The 24068-nt window shown below is 28.3% G+C and overlaps 1 protein-coding gene across 2 annotated transcripts in view; it reads left to right on the forward strand.

The window, feature by feature from the left end:
* Positions 1-24068, forward strand: part of LOC100206166 (transient receptor potential cation channel subfamily A member 1) — a 68964-nt gene that overhangs the window by 35869 nt on the left and 9027 nt on the right. Inside the window, exons 6-9 of one of the 2 annotated variants that reach the window (XR_010637478.1) lie at positions 762-1137; positions 1225-1379; positions 14382-14675; positions 14769-15092. Coding sequence is in view for 1 of the 2 variants with exons in the window: in XM_065792753.1 (XP_065648825.1) it covers positions 762-1137; positions 1225-1379; positions 14382-14675 (825 nt within the window). In the remaining variant the exon portion in view is untranslated. The remainder of the gene's footprint in view (positions 1-761; positions 1138-1224; positions 1380-14381; positions 14676-14768; positions 15093-24068) is intronic. The other variant, XM_065792753.1, reaches the window with a different exon arrangement.

Here is a 24068-nt window from a genome sequence, read left to right on the forward strand (position 1 = left end):
CCACAATAAAAATAATTACTAATTTGCCCTCAATAGGGTTGACTTTACTTTTGTATAAAGGAATTTTTTATGCTCAGATTTTCATTATAGTAAAGAGATGTGATGTGCATAACCATGAATAATTGCTTGTTATATTTTAGCCAATCACAATTAATATCCTTCAAAATTTTTCTCAACCATGTTGGATAAAAATTATTATATTTTCTTTGTATTGTAGTTTTTCCTGAGTTATATTACAAGGTTAACTTAATATAGTAAATCTAAGAAAAATTTTTATTGGTTGTAATTTTATTTTTAAAATTCACAACATAAATAAAGTATTGGGTGTATTTTACAGTCAAATATGAATTCATAAATATAATGAATTCATATTTGTTGTGAATATTTAGATATTCAAATAATATACATTTTGGCTATTGATCAAGATTGTTTTGAGAACAATAACATGGTTAATGTCAATTGATGTTTTTTGGACGATAATATTAGTATATTGGATTGCTGACTTTAATTTGATGCATGTTAAGAAAGCATTTTTTGTGCCATGATGGAACACTCAATAATCCAAAATATATCAAATGAAATAAATTAATTTGTATTGAGAAATAAAACTATGGAAACTAAAAGTTGAACAAGTTCATATGAGAGTATTATCTTTAGAATGACTTTTTGTTTCCATATTTGTTGTTTCTTTTATTTTTATTTTTTGAATTTTTTGTTCGATATAATAATTTAATTATGTATATACATTTTTTTTCTTCTAGCAATTATGGTCAGTTATTCAAAATACAAAATGTATCAATGACTACAAAAACTACAAAATTACAAGACTCAAAAAGCAGAAGCAATATTTTCATCCTGCATGGTTTGAAGAGCAGCAGTTCTATGAGGAAGAGTTTAAGAGAATTAGCAATCTTTCAGCAAATATATGGAATGATCTTTGGAATATTTTTGAGTTTATGCTTGTTGTGGTTGTGTTGCTAACATATATTTTGCATATTATAAATATAATTAAACCGAATATGAGACTTTTTAAAGCTGCTAACTATGTATCTTGCATTATGCTGTTGTTTGTTTATTTTCGACTATACAAAACTTTGAGAATTTTTTCAATATTTTCAGTTTTCACAGTTCTCTTAGGTAAACAATTTGATTTGGAATACTTTTTTAATTTATGGAATTTTTTTTTTGCATTTTACTGACTTCAAATTTGTTTAAAAAATACAGGGCATGTTCTCGAGGAAACGATTCGTATTCTATTGCTCTTCTTAGACTTTTATGTTCCCTATTTGTTTATAATTTTTATGCTTTTTGGAGGAAAAAATGGCTACAAACAAGAAGGAGAATTAAACAATAGTGGCTTAGAAAACTTTGATGATGTGGTAAATGTTTAATTAAATGATAAATATGTATATATGTGTGTGTGTGAGTATGTGTGTGTATATATATATATACATATATATATATATATATATATATATATATATATATATATATATATATATATATATATATATATATATATATTTAAATTTTGTTCAAATGAAAAACAATATTGTTAATAGTACTTAAAGTTTCATGCCATACACAGCAATCATCAGCTATAAAATACATTAAAAAACCGTTAGAAAAACCGTTAGAAAAAACCATTTAAAAGCAAACCCTTTTGCAAAGGAGTTAAAAATTACAGTAGTATGACTTCTGATTAATAAAAGATGTAACTATTTAGTCTCTGGTCTTAAAAGAGGACAGTAGAAATTTGTTCGAATGTTGACACTTAGATAATGTTTCGTCTTTTTTATTGAGCAGGTTGTTTACTTTGTGATATAAAATTATAAATTTCTCATGAAGGCAGAGGTTACAAATTTTGGATGTTGTTTTAATAGATTTACAGCGTTTGATAATTTTCCACTTTATTGTGTGTTTTATATTTTTTTCTTTTAAACTCCATATCTCTTTAGAAAGCTCAGTAGCATTTCTGGGTATTTCATGGCATTAAAAGATTTTAAATGATTTGCGTATCTAAGATTGAATAGTGTCTCACTTATGCTCAAAAATATTTTTTCTTTTTCTTTAGGATTAAGATTTTCATCAATCACAGAAGCTTGATAAAAAGTATTACTCAATAAACATTTATTGTTCAATGGTCAAGTGGTCTTTGTAATGCAGTTGCAAGTTCTTACATTTAAATTTGTATCACTGTGTAAAATCTTGTGGTTATGTGAACTAATTATAGACATTACGTTTTGCATACAGCTATAACTAACTTTGATTGAATTTCTGTTGAATATTTTGTGAAATTTATGGTTTACTGGAAGGTGCAGGTCAGTTAATGCTAATAAGTGACTGCCTATTTTTGTCTCCACATTTTGACTAAATGGAGAGTTGTACCATATGACTTTTCACTTTTGATTTTTGTTTTTAGTCAAGATAACTTGGGGTTGGTATTTCAGTTTACGATTATAGTCACACTTTTTTAAAGTTTCTTTGTAAGGTGGCATTATAAAAAGAAGATTCATTTACTGACGTAGCAGATAATCTCAATTCAACAGTGCAAGGGAGTCTTTTGATAATACTAGGTGGGTGGTTTGAATCAGAGTGAACATAATTCAGCTCATTGTTGCATTTGGGGTATAAAAGAATTGTTATTGAGATCAAATGTCACGTCAAGATAGTTAACTATTTTCATATTGCATTGGATAGAAATATGAAGATCATTACTTTTAAAAATTTTTACACGATGTTTTTTGATTTTCTCTATTTGCTGACCATTTTTGTTTTTAAATATTGCTAGCCCTTCATCACAATCTAGACCAAAATCATCTTTTTTATAATACTACGAAAGTTGGAATAAAAGAAAAATTCCTACTAACTTACATACTGCATACACCATCGTAAGCACCCATTGTTACATCAAAGAGGCCACCTTTTTTCTTAATCTACGCATCTTAGTTGTTAAAAAGTAAAGATTTTCTTGCGTGTCTTATTAATGTTTTGTATTCAGTATTTATTATTAGATTTTGTTTGGCAAAGTTGATTGCAATGTTAAGCAAGTTTTCACTTATTGAAGGATAAAAATCATTGATGTCGAAACTAAAAATTTGTAAAGTTGTTTATCTTTAATTTGTTGTTTTTCATTTAAACAAAATTTAAATATTTATTGCTCTATTATTCTAATATTGAGCACTGTTTTACGTTAAAGAGTTCAAGTTTTTATATTATTTTAATATAATATAATACATAAACAACTAATCAATATATATATATATATATATATATATATATATATATATATATATATATATATATATATATATATATATATATATATATATATAATTTGCAATCCTTGCAAGGTTGTTTAAAAGTTTTTTTCCATAATTCCAAAAAGAAATTTAAGTAAGGAAACTTAAATTTTTTTTATTTAGTGTAAAGATTGCCTGGTTAAACCAAAACCCTCAGTTGATGTACATAAACTCCTCCCATGTTTTACCTAATTAAGTCAGTCCATTTATGTATACTCTTTGCATGTTCTACCTATTTAAATTAGTCAATATATGTCCACGTTGCTGCGCCAATCCCTGATAAATAAATTTGTCGATAAGACAAAAATAAAATCAGAATTAAAGAAAAAAAAATTTAATAATAAAAACAGTATAAGACATTTAAAAAATAGAAACAAACACGTTCTCCATTTAAAAAAGGAGAAGAATTAAGTCAATTAAGTTTAATTTAAAAAACCCTTAATTATATATGCAATTAATTGAATGGATTCAGTTTTAAGACAATATGAATAAATTGCATGAAAGTTACAAGTAGTTAATAGTGACATAATTTGTTGTCAAAATAATTATTTTTTACTATCTGTTCTCTCAAAGTCAATAATTTATAGAAGTATTAGAATAATAGAAGTATATTAAGAATGATAGGTTTAAAGTAATTCGAAAAAGTATCAATTTAAACCAAATTAATATTTACAACAGGAAAGTAAAGCAGGGTTGTGTTTACAAATAGAACTATATCTTTCATGTATATACTTAATGTTAATGCATTTATTTAAAAGCTTAAAGATGCTTCTGAATAATAATTTCTTATCTATTCATTGAATAAATAAGATTCATTGAATGTTATTTATTTGACATTGCCTATTTGTTTTAAATTGTGGCAACAGGTCAGTGTAATATATTGTATACCTTATAAACAATCTAAAAATGAGTCTGTTAAAATTAACAGAATTCTCAACAGAATAATCTCTTGTTTTTGAACTGAGTGTTTGAAGTGAGTTGTCTGTAAAATTTACAGAGTAAAAATATAACAGCGTCCATTAAATTATTTTACGGAACATTAGGCAAAGTTTACAGACTGTTAAAAATATCAAGGTTTTGTTTTCTTACGTTTTAATTTTACTATGAAGTGAGGGCTTTTTTGTAACTATTTTTTAGTATGTTAGTAACGAAATAATTTTTCAAAATGAAATAAAAATATTAACATTGGAAAATGTTTCTAATTTTAGTTATAATAATGTAATTTCCTGAAGCATTTAGAATATTTATTTCATTATATATAATCAAATAACTAAATGAATTTTGCATATAAAGTTCTTCATAATGGCAAATGTTAGAATCAGTAAAAAACGTTGAGTCAAATTTATAATATGTTTATAATGCCATTTATTACACTTTGAAAATAGATGCTACAAATATAAAATTTAAAAAAATAATTTATATAATATGTATATATATATATATATATATATATATATATATATATATATATATATATATATATATATATATATATATATATAAACTCAGGTTTAGTTCAACATAAAGAATATATCAAGTGTTCATCTTTTGAGCACTGTTAAGTGTTTATTTCTTAACTATCTTCAACATGGCATGAAGCTGATACACTGATGCTGGAAATGGCTGTTTTTCTCCAAGATTGTAAACCAATTGCAAAAATTAAAAAAAAGTCGCACATTCTTCTGTATACTCCAAGTTAAAACACCAAAAAAGTTTAAACAACCATTCAATACCTTCTTTAATTGATGACCCAGCTGTAATTAGGGATTTCTCAGCAGCTATTTTTACTAATAAAACTTTGTCACTGGCGTTACCTCTTATGAGTAGCAATGGGTGCGGTTTCCAACAGTTTTCTGCAACTTCTGTCATGGAACTTCCTGGCTGAAATATAAAAAATAATCATAGGGGGATAAAAAAAAAAATTTGCTATAATAACTATTTCAGATTTTTATTTTGTGCTGCCATATAAAGTAATCATACCACATAGTCATTGTGTAGAAAAAAACTTTATTAAACATGGATTTTAACATAAAACTTTTATTACTATTTCTGAATGTATATTTGTATGTCATTTATTTTATATTCACACTTTATAACTCATTAATGCCTTTATATTTACTTTCATTTGCTTTATTTCATTTTGATGTCCTTTATAAACATCAGGAATAATCATTTAATAGGCTGTTCAAATAGTATGTTTTTTGGTTCTTTTCAGAATTCCTCCCCACAACTATGTGACATTTTGTGAAATTTTATCCTTCCTTATGTGACATTATTTTTAAACAAAGTATATCTCTAAATTTACATTTTTTGTTAAAATTTGCTATTTCAACAATAAGTCATACAGTTTTTTAGTCATTTAACACTGTAGCTACCCCTACCAGGGGTGTTCAAATAATATGTGACTAAGAGAGTTATATTATTTGAACACCCCTTTATGGCATATAATTAGTTCATTAAAAGTAATTTAAAAATTAGTAACTGGAAATTATGTCTAGCTAATTGTTTATCAAATTATTACATAATATGGATAGAAAAACTATAGTTAAATTTTTCTCATCTATTTGCAAATAGAAATTGAAATTCCTGTTGAATTAGGAAAACTATAAAAAATAACCTCAACAATTCTCATTAAATGGTTAAAAAACTCCAGACCTGAAATCCTTTTCCATTTCATAGTTGTTCTCAGTAGCAGTGAAATAATTTTGCAAGCATGATATGCATGCCAACCTTTAAAATAGAATAAATGGAACAGTCATGTTTTGGTTTAGATTTTAAAAATATAATTAAGTTGTAATATGAATAACAAGAACACAAGGTTTATTGTTCACCGCTTGTAATAAACAAGAACCCAGGGTTTACACTTTTCTTGTAGTTCATTCGTCTTAATATACTTTTATCGCAGTACATTTCTCTTATTGTATCATTTTATCCCTCCTACCCATCCACCACTTACATCCCACCCATCCACCACCCACATCCCACCTACCCACCACCCACCCACCACCCACATCCCATCCACCCACCCACCAACATCTCACCCACTCATAGGACAATTCAAATATGCCCAATGCACTTGAGCCACAGGATTTTCTTTACCCTAACTAGCACAATTACCTTGACTCTATCTATTACACATTATGCACACTTTCTTAGAAGCTTATTCTTTCTGGAAAAAATGCAAAAATATATATTAAAAAATATTAAGAAGGAAACAAACCATTACTGCCTCTTTTTGACACCTACTGCTATCACTTCTATTGATTTATTTTTGCTTAGTTCTAATGCTGGGACTAAAATTTCTGTCCGAAATACTGATAAGAAATTTGTAGTACAGTCAGAAAACATCATTTGAAGCTTAATATCTAAATGTAATTTAAAATATATATTGTACATTATCATGTTACATGCTTCATGAAATGTTAATTTCATGAAATCAAAAAATTCCATTCACTCTTATAAAAACATGTGTTTTTTTAAATATATGTATTTTTATTTTTGTAAATGTAAATGGTTTTTCAAAAGTTTAGAACTTAACACATGTTTTAGAATATAAAAAAAGGTGATTTATAGAAAAAACTTACTAGTTCTGGCATTGTCTGAAATTTTGGATACATTTTTAATATGGTAGACAATGTAGGTGACTCATTCATGATCCATATTTATCAAGTGCTCATACACACTCTTTAACTTTGTGTGTACGAGCACTTGATAAATATGCAAGCTTTTTTACATCTCCTCTATTATCATTACCTTTACCTACAAGAATGAAACAATAAAAAGAAAGAAACATTAAAAAGAAATATTTTTATAAAATTTTATTCTTAATCAAAAATGTGCAGTTAAAAAACTGGTACACAGCTGTTCTAAAAATAACTGACCGAAGCTTAAAAAAAATTGTGGTTAATTTAACACAACAGTTTCTAAATTATTTTAGATAATGACAAAATAATCTTAAACAGAAATCATAAACTATGTTCTCTGTCACAATAAAAATATTTACCCTTACAAACAACACAATCAGTTAATTTTCTGGGGGACCCATAAAGTTTTTTAAAGTTATCTGATGAAGCAGATGTTTGGGAAGATGCACAAGGTTCATTATTATCATTAAAAGCTAAATAATTGAACGGAATAATTAAACAGTGTTAAATTCAAAGAATTTATTCATGATAACAATTTTTATAATGTAAAAAAATAAATGAAACAAAATACAAAAAATATTTTACTTAATAACTCTAGTTCTGTCCTTTTGTATTTCATGTGTAGCTTCATCACAGTTTAGGTGTCTTTTTTTCCAATTATAAATCTTACGCTCATCTGAAAAATCATTAATTTAAAAAAATAAACAGAAACATTTAAAATGCTAATTTTATAACCAAAATATTCAACAAGTGTACTTACCATCCCAATCTCTTCTGCATTTTTTCTACCCCGCCGCAAAAATCCTGAATATGTCACTGCATCAAAAACTATATATATATATATTTTTTTTAACATCCTTTTTTTAATCTTTGCTTCCAACAAGGCTGCAAGCAATCACTAAAAGAGTTGGAAGTTACTGGAAGAGAAAAAATGAAGATTGTAGAGCAAGATAATGATTGACAGATGACTTAAAAGACTGCAAATTATACGAAGCAGGAAAGCAAGATAAAGGAAGCAAATTCCAAAGAACTGATGTTTGAGGAAAAAAACTAAAGGAATAAGAGTTTTTGGAGCATTTGGAACAGTCACATAAAAAGGATAAGACTTAATTGAATAACAAGTAACACAAGAATGAATTTTTGTAGATGGCACAAGAGCTCTTTAGAGCAGTGCCCATTATAGTATTGTAGAAAAGAGAAATAGAAGCAAAATTACGATGATGTGATAATGATTGGAGGTTGGCTGCCAGAGCAGGTCTAACTATGTTTACAAAGATGATAATTTTGAAATGGATTTGATATACGGTTTCCAAGAAAGAACGGAAGTAAGAGTTGATCCTTAAAGATGAAGGGTAGATGACTCATCGAGTACATTACCGTTCATAAATATAGGAAGATCTAAATTATTGCAGTAATGATTGGCTGAAAAAAATTGAGTTTTTATTAAAATTGAGTTCACCAGCCACTGTGAGCCCCATTCTGTAGCAGAAGTGAGATCCTTTTCAAGCTCAAATGCTCCATCAAGCAATCGGAGAGTGTTAGTTTCTTATCATGACAAGAATAAATGGTAGTATCATCAGCGAACAATGCCACCTTAGATGTGAGAATATCTGGAAGATTGTTAATGTTAATTAAAAGAGTATAGGGCCAAAGATTGAACCCTGAAGTTACAGAATAAGAAGAAGAATGCTATCCATCGAGGACAACTTTTATACTATTGGAATTGGAGCGGAAAGAAAGGATTCAATAATCTTAATGATGTTACCTGATACACCGTAAGAAGAAAGCTCATGGAGAAGACCAGCATGCCAAACTTTATCAAAAGCTTTAGAAATGTCAAGAGTGATAGCCTTAACCTCTCCATCTCTATCTAATGTACAATAAAACCTATTGGTTATTACTGTTAGCAAATCAGCTGTAGAACGACTAGATCAAAATGCACATTGATGATCAGAAAGTTATTAGATTCAAGATGAGAGATTAGGTGTTTTTTAAATTAAAGATTTAAAAGCCTTGTTTTTAATAATAAGAAAACTAATGGGACAGTAGTTAAATGAATCAGATCGCTCTCCAGAATTTTTGAAAATAAGGATAACAGATGCCGCTTTTCAGCAGGCTGGAAAACAAGACTCTGATAAGCACTTGTTGAATAATTTTGAAAGTATGGACAACAGCTCTGGAGGACACTTGTGCAAGACTATAACAGGTATGTTGCCCTAGCCACAAGCAGTAAAAGAGTCTAAGCCGGAAATCACTTTAGATACAGACACTGGAATGATATGAATGTCAAGCAATGGATCAACTTGTTTAATGGCTAAATCAGGTAGAATGCAACTAGTGGAATCAAGAGATGATATTGATGAAAAGTTCTTAGGAAACAATTCAGCTTTGTCTTTAGGTAGGGGACAAAGTCTGAATCATACTATGTTTTGGTGATATCTATCATCAAAACATAGAATTGTTTTGCTGATAGATATGGAAGTAACGGTTTCGATTGGAAATTGCAGCAGCACAATGTGAGGAAAACCATGGAGAAGAGTGAGGCTTGACCTGGTATTGTTGAGAGGGAATATATAATTCCATACCAGCCTGAATCCATGAAGTTATGTAAGAAGCACATTTGTCAGCAGGAAGACAAAAGATTTCTATCCAAGGCCCATCATAAAGAAAATCACGGAAAGAGTCCCAGTCAGCTTTAAGGTAGTTGTAAGAGGTGCAGTTATAGGGGGATTCAGATGATGAAGAAGAATGAGATAATAGTTTCAAAGAGATCAAACTATGATCAGAACAGAAGCAAGATATAAGTCGAGTAGAGAAGGTAAATAATTCAGGTTGTCTGGATAGTGAGTTGGAAAGTTGACTATTTAAGTTAGGGATTGAGAAAAGCAAAAGTTGTTGGCTTTAACGCCTGAAGAGTCACTGACACTAGAGCCAAGCCATTCAGTGTGATGAGCCTTCATGCTAAATAGTTGTCCTAGCAGACTAGCAACATCTTGTTTATGCCTACGAGTAGGTAATTTCCAAAAACATCAATCATTTTATGAACAACCTGCCAGGTAATTGCCTGGCGAGCCAAAATAGTTAAGACTCTTGCTGATAAAATTGATTTGACATAATCTGTTGTTGCCTTATAATAAATTTACAATATTGATGTACTATTGATGTATTCAACACATGTTTCATTTATCTATTAAAAATATATATTCATATTTTTTTAATAGATAAATGAAATTAATTAAAATATTTTTTAATAAAAATTAAAAATTCCGAAATAATTCTACACCTGAGATATTTAGATATCTTGGTTCAGCTCTTTAAATTAAAGCATTATTATGAATGTAATATCTTGTTACAAATATGTAATAAAAACTTACTGGATGTTTTAAAAGGTATTGCTTAAAGGTCTCGATACTAATTAAAAGATTGGCTTGGTCAGGTCCAGCACACTTAATGCCAATAACATCAACTGTAGAAAGAGAATTGTTGCAAGAATGAAGATTTTATTGAGGTAGTAATATTGACTCGATTAAACCCTTTTGTTTAATCGAGTCAATATTATTATAATTCTTTATACTGTATAATAAAATCAATAATATAGTATTTTATTTAATATAATAAAATATAATAAGATCAAGTTAAATAAATCACTAGACAATAAAATTTTTATTAAATTTTCTATAAAACTTAAATCAACTTCTGATAAATAACAAAACACCAAAATTCAATTTTTTGGTGTGTATTTTTTTGGTGTTCTAAAAATACCTAATCTTATTACAGAATTAACAGTCTTATTACAGAACATGGTGGAGAAGAATTTAACCAGGAAGTTCATGCCTGTTTCCTTACCAATTTCATTTATTGGGCTATTGCTGGCATCAAACCTCTAACAATGAATTTGGAATCTCAATACTAATCAATCTCCTCGATGATAGTTTTGAAGCAGATAATTGTTTCACTATTTGAAAATCTTGCAAATGCTCTAATATCGTCTTCAATAGGATCTTAAAGATCTATTGTTATAATTTTGGCGAATTTGATGACATATCCTGTTTCAGATTCACTAAATATTTGTCCAACATATCTGTGTATAATTATTTTTTGTAAAATTAATAATTGCTTAGTCCCCATCAATTGTAATATCACTGTCTTTTAATTATCAGTGTCATTTTCATCATCTTCACTCTCTTTACCTGACTCATCGAGATTGAATTTTGTTTTTTGCAACATCTTCGCTTTCAACAAGGCTGCAAGCAACCTTGTTGAAAGCGAAGATGTTGGAAAATCTTGTTGGAAGTTATTGGAAGAGAAAGGATAAAGTTTAGAGAGCAAGATAATGATTGACGTTATTAGATTTAAGATGAGAGATTAATGAAAAAAAAACCTTGCTTATGATAGGAAGAACACAAATGGGACAGTAGTTAGACTAGTCAGATTGTTTTCCAGAATTTTTAAAAATTTCAAGCAGGCTGGAAAACAAGACTGTGAGAAACACTTTTTAAATAGTTTCGAAAGAACACTTCTGCAAGACTTATAACAGGTATGTTGCCCGGACCACAAGCTGTAGAAGAATCTAAGCGGGAAATCACTTTAGAGACAGAAGCTGGAGTGATATGAATGTCAAGCAATGGATCAATCTGTTTGTCGGCTATATCAGGTAGAACGCAACTTGTAGAATCAAAAGATGATGTTGATGAAAAGTTCTTAGCTAACAATTCAGCTTTGTCTTTAGGTGAGGTGAGAAAATCTGAACCATACAAGAGAGGTGAAATAACAGATTTGCCCTTATTATGGATACTGTTGAAGATTCTCCAGAAGTCAGGAGAGCCTAATTTTTGAGATAAAATACGAGATTTCATGACCTGAGAATAGGGGCTTTAGGGTTAGATAGAACTTTTTTACAATGGTTTCTAGCAATAGTAAACAGACACCTTTTTTTTGAGAAATGTTTTGCCCATAAATATGAAAGTAATGGTTTTGATTGGAAATTGCAACAATACAATGTGAGGAAAACCATGAAGAAAAGTGAGGCTTGATTTTGAATTGTTGAGAGAGAATTTTAGAGAGATCAAACCGTGATCAGAAGTACCTATGGGTAAATGTGGAGAAATTGCGCACTAACTAGGATCAATAACAAGTAATAAGTTGAGTAGAAAAAGTAAATGATTTGGGTTGCCAGGAAAGCAAGTTGAAAAGTTCACTATTTGAGTTAGAGATTGAGAAAGGCAAAGGTTGTAGGCCTTAACACCTGCAGAGTCACTAAACCAAGTCATTCAGTGTGATGAGCATTAAAGTCACGAACAACAATGATATTGGCTGATGGATAAAGAGAAAGGGCTTGGTCAATTTGATCAGAAATAACATTGAAAAGAGTGCAGTCTTGAGATGAAGGAGAGCGATATAGAACAATGAGAAAGGTAACAGAGTGAAGTTGTGCTAAATGAAAGCACATAAAAGAATAGTCTGTGGATTCAAACCTAGTTTCCCTACAAATGGGTGAATTCTTTTGAATGTAAATGCCCCGGCCAAGCATGTGACTATTGGAGTCTTTATGAATTAAAGGAAGATAAGGATCAATGCTAAGATCACAAGATGAGACAGCCAAACTCAAATTAGTCACACAAAAAGCAAGTAGGTCTGGTGAACTTTGGAAGAGATAAAACTCAATAGAAAAAAAGTTTCTTCGAAAACCACAAATATTAGTGAAAGATTTAAAGAACTTGGTTATAATGATGGTTTTTGCATTTTATAGTTTTTGGTACTTATGTCATTTTTAAATTTGTTAAAGAACTTGAATTAAAGCATATATAGTACTCGGTACACAATTTAATAGTCCAAGCAATTGCCTCATTACTATTAATAAACCCTAAGTCGTAACAAAGGGCTCCAAATGTTAGGATTTGGGTAGGATCTTATAGCTGCAGGATTTACAAATGCTAATGTTGATGGTAATGGTTCAGCAGTATTAGATCTAAATTCCTAATATTTACATTATGTTTTAATATTCTATATTCGTAGTATTTATTGAGCTCAGTTCCTATTCACTATTGTTGGTAGAGGTGCAAAAATAGGTGGATTTTTGAGATTTAATAGGTAATATATACCCCAGCAATAGCAGGGGTATAATTACTTACTAAATCTCCCTGAAAATCATATTTAACACAACATGCGATAATTCTCCCTCATTTTGGGTGCACAGACAGGGAGATTTAACAGGTAACATATTTCTTTGCAAAACAGTAAAAATTTATCATAAAATTGGCATTTCTTTCTACTAAAATTCAACAGTTTTTTTCATTAAAAGATATTATTCCCAGAAGTTTAAAATCTAACGTTGTTTATAAATTTAATTGTGCAAACTGTAATGTTTGTTACATAGGATGAACTGTCCGACAAAGTTCTCAATATATTGATGAACATTTTAAGGAAGATAAAAAATCACATATGTTTTAACATATGAAATCCAACATTGGTTGTTTTAATAAAGCAATTGCAGAATGTTTTACCATTATGGATTCTGCCGATAGGGAAACTGAATTAGAAATTAAAGAAAGTCTTTATATAAAATGGCAGAACCCTGAGTTAAACAAACAAGTTAGGCACAGAGTTATTGAATTGCTCTAATTTAATTTATATTAACATCCTGTCCTTTATTGTACAATACCTTTTGTATAATAAATTTTAACTGTAAATTTGAGTGTATTTTTATTATTTCCTTTGTATTATATTTTTATTTTAATTATGTATATAAAAAGTTTTTTTTGAATAGCAATTTTTAATGGATTTTTAATTACTTTGTAACCTATATATTGAAAAATTTTATATTGGTCATTTTAAACTGATGATGAAATTTTTAATGTTATAAAACCATAAATAATTTTCTTTCGAAGTAAATATTATTTTTAAAATTTTTATATAATTTCGCTTTATATGAGTACCAGGTTGACATATTTTTGAAAAACTTTTTTTATGAAAATGTTAGGGACCCATTAAATACTAGAGGCTCTTGGGGAACCCCTTAAAATATTTTTTATTCAAAAAAATTTTTAACCTAGTGTTTTTGTTTTTATTTTCGAAAATGTTGTTTTTTGGGACACCCTAATATATATATATATATATATATATATGTATATATATATATATATATATATATATATATATATATATATATATATATATATATATATATATATATATATATATATATATATATATATATATATATATATATATATATATATATATATATATACATACATACATATATATATAAAATACTCAGTTTTGATCTGCAAAACAAGTTAATGTAAGGAAGGGCATTTGGTTGTAAAAAATTTCCTTTTACTAATTTCATATTTGAATAAATAAAAAGTTTAATGAAAACTAGCCCAAACACTTTTGTATTTTTTATTCCTGAATTTTTTTATTTAATTTGCAGACTTACAATATGTGGTTGATAATATTTGGGAAATCATATCCTCATAAATCGCTTGAAGAAACCAACATATATGTTTCTCAGGTTGCATTTGGTCTATATTTTATACTGATGACTATTTTTTTCATATACATATATATTGGACGATTAAATCAGGTATTCTGCAACATACATCAACAAACCCTTGCTACTTCTAATATGATGTTTGCATCTATTATGGTCAATGAAGAGAATAGTTTAAAGTTAAAGGACAAAATGAAGCAAAAGAAATTTTTGCGCCACTCTTGTGGTCCAATGGTATGTTGTTTCTTGTTTTTTTTAAAGAAATAAATGCATAAATATATTCACATATATATGACTTTGTTCTTAATATCTTACTGGTTTGCTTAGGACTACTTTATAATCACTTTGCAAGGAAAAGGTTTACACAACATAAAATATACAACAGTAAACATACCATTTTGTGATGAAAAATAGTTTCAGCAATGAGCACTTCTGTAGATTTGTTATCAAGCTTTGAAATTTGACCTGTTATCAAGCTTTGAAACCACAGAAACAAATACACTCATAATGTACCAATCAATCAAGCGGTATTGGTAGAGTACTTGCTTCCCAAGCGACAAGTAGTGGCCTCTTGATCAGTGTATTCACTTCTATACTCTAAAAGCTGCGAGTCTTGTTACAAGATTTTGTGACGTAACAGAAAATCGTAATGTGTGTAAATAGATAGATTTTTTTACCAAGCCGATATTCAAAAACATAATTTATGTTTATAAATCAGAAAGAAAGAGTTTTAATTCAATTTGTGAAAAGAATTCTCCTAAACAAAAATACTTCTCACTTCCTAAATAAAAAGTGAAGTTTTTGCTTGCTGTAACATAATTTAATCTATGATGGAGAAACTTAACCATTTTTACATAAAAAAAGGGTTCGTAAAAATTTGTATGCGCAGATATTCATCAATAAGTTATGCGCATAACTTTTTTTCAGCTTCAAATTATCAAAAACCGTTAAACTGTTTTGACTAGACAGACAGGCACAAAAAAATTTTAATTCTAGTTTTCGTGAAATTTTTAATTAATATGCTTTTGAAATAAAAAAATCATCAGTTTTAAATTAAAACTGATGATTTTTTGTTTGTTTTAAAAGCACATTTATAATTAATAATTTTTAATTCCACAATCAAAACTTTTAATAGTGGATTTAAAAGTTATTAATTAAAAAATTGCTATAGTTTTAGAAGTAAGTAAAACAATTAAAAATTTAAAAGTTTACAGGTTAATTAGATGTTTTTCCTCAAACAGAAAGACAATGGAAAACCTTACAATAAATAGATATTTGCAACTATATAGTAAAGAGAACTTGCATTGCCTGCCAAAAGACAGTTCAATGGGCAAAAGATTGCGTCGCAGCACATAAGCGAACATCATGTCCAAACGCTAATGAAGATGAGAAATGATGGTTTGCAAAACAAAAAAGTCAAATCATCAATCAACTTTAACGACAACATCTTAATCTTAAATAAAACATATAAAGTAGTTGACAATGTGATGAATCCTGAAGAATCAAAAAAAGAAATCGATATAAAATTAGCAAATTTCTTTTTCTGAACTAGAATATCTCTTCGTCTTGTTGAATCTGAAGCTTTTAAGGATTTGATCAAAGCACTTAATCCATTGAATCATCATTAATACTGTGTGCGAAAATGCTGTCAAGTTCACTTTTTGATAAAATGTATGCAGAATGCTCCGCTAAATTGGAAGAAATTCTCAAACCCTTTGGAAATTTAATGCTCATCAGTGATGGTTGGACAAATATTGATGGTGATCATATTGTGAATTTTTGTATCAAGGCACCAAATACAAAATTGTTTTTATACACTTTAATCAACACATTGGGCATAATTCAAAACACTGCAGCTGTTGCTCATGCCATCATTGAAGTAATTAAGAATCGACCTACAAAAGTTCAGAAGCATTATCACTGATAATACTCCAATAATGAAAGCTGCTTGGAAATTAATTGAAGAAAAATTTCGACATATGGGTGTTTAGCACTCGGTATGAATCTTCTTGTTAACAACATTTTGAGTACTACTGAAAGTTCAAAGACCATTAAAGAAGCTGAGTCATCAAATTTGTGAAAAATGATCACATTGTTAAAATAAAGTTTGACGAAAAGAGAATTGCAGCTAATATTCCTTGCTCGCTCATAGCCTGTTTCAACTTGATGGCTCAGTCAATTTAATTCAATGAACGACCTTTATATGGCAAAGTATGTTTTAATTCAACATGTGGATGAGGAAAATGCATCTTTGAAAGAAATTGCTTTAAAAACAAACTCGGCCGCCATTTTGATACTAATTAAATCAAATGCTTTCTGGGATTGTTCGGCAAAACTTGTGAAAGATATTGAATATCTTTCTAAGATCATCGCAAGACTTGAAAATAATGATGCTCCATTATTTTTGGTGTACTAATATTTTGGTGAAATGTACAAGATATTAGCAAATGAGGAGATTATTCAGGAAATGGTTATGAAGCGCTTTAAATTCTTTATCACCTCGAATATCGGAATTGCCTATATATTGACTCCTAAGCATGCTGCTGAAGGATTCTGTTTTGGTCAGGGAAGACTGATATAATTGGTTCATTTTCAGAATTAGCCTCCAAAACAAATCCAACAAGTGCTGAGACAGTTGAAAATGAAATGATTGAATTTGTTGGAGAAATGACTACACTGTGAGAAAAAGAAAAGAGACAATTTTCAAAATAAGCGCAAAGAATTATTGGAACATTGTTGTTTGTCAGAAATATTCAGCAGTCTTTAAAGTTGCAAAATCTATTGTTGAAATGATTTGTTCATAAGCAGTACTTGGTAGATTTTTTAATTTATTCTTTCACAATTGAGAAATCGTTTAACAAACGAAGGCATAAAAAAATTAGTTTTCAGATTTCTTAGGTCATTAGGAATGTTCGTAGAAATCCCCTTAAAAAAAAAAAAGTTTTTTTTAATTTTATTTTATTAAATGTTCAAAATAATTCCATCATTATCTATACAAAGTTGCATCCTTTCAAGCCATTTGTCAAACGTTTTTTTATACTCTTATTTGGGTATACTTTGAAGTAGCTTTGTTATGTGAATTTTTTGACTTTCATGTCAGTCTCATCATCAAGATTTTTTTTTATCTATTCAAATAGCCAATAATCGGATGGAGATAAGTCTGGTGAGTATGGTGGGTGGCGAATTATTGTAGTTCCAGCTTGGTTTAGACAACTTGTGATGGTTTGAGTCACATGGTGGGTGGCGAATTATTGTAATTCCAGCTTGGTTTAGACAACTTGTGATGGTTTGGGGTCGAGCATTATCATGGAGAAATTTGAAATTTTGAGTGCCTGTTTTAGGTCTTTGCTTATTTATTTCGCATATAAGAGGTTTCAAACAATTTTTCATATAATATTCGCTAGTAATGGTGTCTCCTTTTTTAACATAAACCAAATGAACAACACCTGTTGTTTTAAAGAAGATGTAGAACATGTTTTTTGGCTGAAACCTGTCGCATCTTACTATAGTTCTTGGACTTTCACCTTCACTGACCCAACTAGAGTTAGCAAACTTGTGTCCATTTTGTCTCAAATAAAACCACGACTCATCCCCTGTAATAATATCACATAGTCTCCATAGGCCATTTCTGAAAAGGGCTAAATTTCTAACATGCCTCAACTCTATTCTTGCGATTTTGATCGGTTAACTCATGGGGTATCCAACATTAATTTTCTTTTTTAAGTGCATTGTGAATGATTTCGTTGATTGTAAAATGATTAATTGATGTCAGGACTTCAATTATATCATATGTTGCATCCGGATTTTCTTCAATAATGGCTTGCACATGTTCAATATTCTCAGCCGTATACGTAGTTTGAGGATGCCCTGAGCAAGGATCATCTTTGAGGCTCTCTACCATCTTTAAATAAAGTAGCCCACTTAGCAACTGTACTTTGTTTTGGAGCTTGGTCACCATGAACTAAAACCAATTCATCGGTTATGGCTTGTGCTGAAACTCCAAGTAGAGCACAGGTTTTAATATATGCTCAATATTCAAATTTTTCCATTTTTGAATTTTTTCGTTTAAATGTATATAATAAAATTTAAATAACTTTTTTAATAAACATTCAAAATATTTCAACAAGTACTTAAAATGTTCATAATTAAACACAGTTTAAAATGATATATAAATATTTAATTATTTCCTGTCTCATTGTATTTTTATAGATGAAGTTCTATGAACTTCTCTAATGACCTAAGTACTAATTGTGTTTTGATGGATGCAAACAACAAAAATGATTACATTTTAGACAAAGGAGCAATTCTCAGTGAGTGTGAGTGTGAAATTATAAATTAGCAAATGTAATGCGAAAATAAATTAAGTTTTTAAGTTTTGTCATACAGAAATTCCTTTAAAAATCATGAAAGTAATTTGAAATATTTACTAATAAAATTAATTGCATAAAATCAAATAAAAAATTTTTTCATTTAATTTAAAGTCACCTACATTTGATTTAAAAAACATTTTCTTCTATATTTGAAAATATTTAATTAAATTCACATACCATTCACCCGCTAAAGTTGTATGCAACTCTTATAACTATTTTTAATACTTTAAAAACTAATTATCAGAATATACAAGTTATCTATACTTTATTATCTAAAAAGTTTCCACATGATACAGACCTATATTCATAAAATTTTTTGATCTAATTCTTTAAATTATTAAAAAAACAAGCTGTATCTGAATTTTTAAAGTCCAAAAAACCGTGAAAAAATTATTGGCATAATTTTGGGAATTATTTATCTTGAGCATATGGTAGTTCATATTCAGATTGATATAATGTTGAAACATAATGCTAATTATATATAATAAATGAAGAAGATTTGAATAAGAGATTCAATATGAGTAAATTTTTAATTGCAAAGAAAGTCAAATTAAAAATCATCTTTTAATGATAAAGGAAAGTTACAAATAAGTCATTTGGTTAATGAAAGTAGTCTGCGGTGCTTGAAGGCTGAGCAATAAATATACCCAGAGAGAAATATGAAATATTTCTATTGAAAAGGAGGATATGTTATAAAAATATAGATAAACTAACAGATGTTTATAATAAATACAAATTTAAATTTAAGGAGTAGGAGAAAATCACAGTCAACAGTAATTTTTTCATTAAAGTATACCTTATACATACAGAACACAAAAGTAACATTTATAAAAATAACCATAAAATCATAAGATTTAAAAATTTTACTTACTTTAAAACAAATATATATAAAAATATTAAAAAAAAAACATAAAAGGGTAGGAGGTATAAGACAAAGAAAAAATATTGTTGCCATGACACCAATAGCTAGTTTATTATGTCAAATAAACATTATTGCGATCTATGCTTTACCTTGAGATTTGTCTGATTAAACTGTAGTAAAAATGACTTTATTACAAACAGCCTAAACCTTAACTACACTTTTAAGCACTAATATTTTTAATGAAATATTATCGACAGTGAGAGATGTGAATACCAAATAACATAACAAAGTTCAACTAAAGAAAAAATAAATAGAAAAGAAAAAATAAAGAAAAAGTTAAGCCTAATAACAATAAATAACAGAATAAAATATAAGTGATAATGATAAATATTAAAAGTTATTATGTTTTGATAGTAAATCACAAAATGCTCAACTAAAACATATAAATATTGCATATTTGACACACCCTAATATATATATTAGGGTGTGTCAAATATGTACTCTTTTTTAGAAAAAGTTAGGAAGTTACTAAAAGTTGCAGAATTTTATGGAGAATCCAAATAATGTTTTAAAATTTGAATTATAAATCTTTTGCTTATTGTTTTGATTTTATATATTTTACTAAAATTTTGGTTTCTCATAAAAACCCGGTTTTTATTTAAATATTAATAAGCTTTTTTTTTACTTTATGTGATAAGTTTTAGTTGAGATATAGCTGTTGATTAAAACTAATTTTGATATGAATATATTTCCTTTCAAAATTTGTATAAAATTTATAAGGAAGATTTTTTATTTTAAAACTAGACTTTAAATTTTTATATGCCGGCATTTAAAACTAACAATAAATTGAGATTAATTTTAAAATATTAATATATTTTTCAACGTATTTTAAATACAGTTTGGCCTAATATCGCGTAATAATTTTATTGTCTAATTTTCAAGGTCTTATTAACTATTTTTAGTCATTAACTTTCTGCTTGCCTCTTGAGTTCAAACAAATCCTTTATTCTTTTCATGAGTGTACACTCTACTTGAAGTTTCTGTAACTTGCTTTACTCTTTACGTTTAACAGATTATCCATGACATGACCAAATCGGCACCTGCATAGGATTTGATAAAAACACCTTGATTTCAGAAGTTGTTAAAGAAGTAGTTATGACTGGTTCACAAATCAGTGACTGCCATGATATTAGGTTACCAATTTTTTAGTATTAAAGTTCAGAACAGGTGTTTTTTTTGGTCTAGGAAAAAAATCGCCTTTTGTAGATCTTCATTTCCATCTCTAATAACTTTTATCTTATTTACACTTCTATTCTTTTTAGTATTAGCAACATCTTGTATCTGATATTTGAGTTGCTGCAGCTGGTAAAGTACATGTTTAGGACTTTTAACCTAAGAATGTTCAATTTTGATATTAAACTAACAAGGAAATAAACACCTACAATAAACTCGGTGATAGACTTTAAATTTTCTAAATCTTTACCTTACATGTTTAGAGATCCTATTCTACATATTCTGTTTGCAGTAATTAACCATCTTGAATGTGAAACAGACCCAATTTGTAATAAATAAAATTTTGGCAATAAAATACCTCTTCCAATGCAACAAACAACTTTATAATTATAAAATTGATCTGCAGACAAGTCATTTATTATTTTATCATCTAGAGACAAGTGGATGACCATTTTTTTTAGTTTTAAATACTGAATTCATACCTAGATCTGTAGCCAAATCAAGCATAGACTAAATAACGCCAGACTATTTGTTGTTTGATTTTGTTTCACCGCTTAAGTTGGTGATAAGATGCCTCAGTGGCAACTTGTCAATACCACTCTCGGTCAACCATTGGAGAATTTTATTTGCTATAATCTCTGCATGTTTAACACTTTTGTTGCTTTCTCAGGAGTAAAGTGAAGTAAATATTTTCCTCCAGGTTCCATACAAACAGAGTAATGTTTTTCTCTCACTGTAACTAGAAATTTTGCATTTGAGCCATCATGTTCAATCATTTGTTTGGTTTGATCAATTCTCCAATCAAAAAATATGCATTTCACTTCTCCACTTTTTGCTATATTGTATATTGCTATATTGCAGAGAATAAAACAAATTTAGTTGCACGCGCAACTAAATTTATTTTATTCTCTGTATTTATTTATTTTATTCTCTGTATTTCTTCAGCAAGAGTGCTCAATGAATGATATCAGATCTTTATATGTTTGACAAGATAAAATAAAAAATAACTAAATAATGTTTACTACTAAAAGTTTCATTTGTTAGCAAACATCAGGTAAAAAATACATTATGTTATTTCGTTAAAAATATTTCGTTCTATTATACAAAAGAAACGTGCAGAATGTTTTATTCTGCTTGTATTTGTCAATTGGGCTCTTTTTTTATAATAAAAATCCATTTCTAATTGGAATCTTAATGTAATTGCTCCTCAAAAAAATCTAAATCAATGAATATATTTTCTAAAATTGACGAATATATTTTTTTAAATTGATGAATATATTTTCTAAAATTGGCAAATACATTTTCTAAAATTGATGAATACATTTTCTAAAATTGACAAATACATTTTCTAAAATTGACAAATATATTTTCTAAAATTGACAAATATATTTTCTAAAATTGAGGAATATCTTTTCTAAAATTGACGAATATATTTTCTAAAATTGCCGAATACATTTTTGAAATCAACTTATTATAGTCATTCCCATACTTCGACTATGGTCAAGTATAGGACTATGGTCGACTAATCTATTTAGTCGATTTTGTTGAAGTATGGGAATAATTTATTTTTTTGAAGTAAATTGTCATAAAAATAATAAAGTTATTTATATTCGCTTTCTATTTTTTAATATCAAACCATTTAAATAATAAAGGAGGTGAAACGGGCTGCTCCAACAATGGGATAATCTATTCCCAGACCGCAATGATTTAGGGACTGCCATTGCAATGCCTTTTCTAGTTATAGGTATTTGTAAATTTAAAATGCAAGACATTTTGAGATAATAAAATATTTAGCCTCAAAAAAGTTTATAATGCTGTTTAAGTACTTTTTAAACAGCATTATAAACTTCTGATACAGTGTGTGTTTATGCCATTTATTATTACAAGAATTCTTGTTTAGGTGTCTTAGAAAGACATGTGTTGAAGTATTAACTATAATTTCTTGAGCAAAATCAAAGGTTTTTGGCACATAAACAACATTTTTTGTTTGCATGAGCATGACAATAATTATAATTTCTTATTTGGGCCTAATGGTAACTTCTTGCTGATGTGTGGCTCTTTGATCAAAGTTTAAACAATTTGAAACTTATTTTGCTTGTAAACAACAAGTAGTTTTTTATTAGTGATATTCTTATTTCAGTTTTATTTAACACTAATGGTCTATATTTTATTTCCCAGATCTTTGCTTTGTGTTTAGCATACCATAAAAATGTGCCATCTTATTCACAGCAAGCAAATTCTAAATAAAATGAAAATATTAGGATCATTTTTTAAGGCCAATATCATTGCATTTAAACATGAAAATTACTATCATTTATAATAAAATTATTTTATAACTTGGAGAATTTTTCACTGATGCATTTTCTGATCATTCAATTGTCCAAAATTCAATATTTTGTTTGTCCTCTTTTGTTCTTGATCAATGCCTCCATGCATCTGGGTATACTTTTGTTAGACTTTAGCAATATTCCTTCAAGATTTTCCTTATCTTGACTTCTTTTATCACTCTATATGACTCTGGGGCAAATGATGTTGTTGTTCTGACACTTTATCTTTCAATTTTGTCCAATTTTCAAACAAAGAGAGATAAAAATTCACAGTTGAACATTTGTAAGAAATTTTTTTTCACATAATATTTGCCATTTTTCAAGTTGTTAACTTTTTTTTAAATACGTTTATGGCTGTGTGTTGCTCGATAGCGCGCAAGGTGTTGAGCAGCAATTTGAAGACAATTTTCTTTGTTGACTTCGTTAAGCTTGTGAGGCATCCAGACTCCAAGATTTTTGGCAAATCCCATTTAGTGAAGATGATTGAGTATCGTCTTATGATAACAGTTCATTTTTTTGGCCAATTCACAACTTGTTTGGTGACCATCTTCACAAGCAGGTCACCTGCTTTCTGACCGCGAAGAAAAGTAGGTGTCAAAAATACTGATTTTTGCCACCTGGGTTTTCCATTTCTAAGGGTGGAAAATGGGAAAAACTAAAAATTTTCGAAAAAACAAATAGCACAGTTCTGTAGAGCAGAAAAGGCACTGTCTAATGAATACAAACACTTTGCTCAACAACAAACAAATCCTTTAACTATAAATATGTATATATGTATATGTATATATACATGTATATATTTATAGTTATATATAAATTTTATATATACATATAT

The sequence above is a fragment of the Hydra vulgaris genome, chromosome 03, assembly GCF_038396675.1.
Source record: "Hydra vulgaris chromosome 03, alternate assembly HydraT2T_AEP".
Lineage (NCBI taxonomy): Eukaryota > Metazoa > Cnidaria > Hydrozoa > Anthoathecata > Hydridae > Hydra > Hydra vulgaris.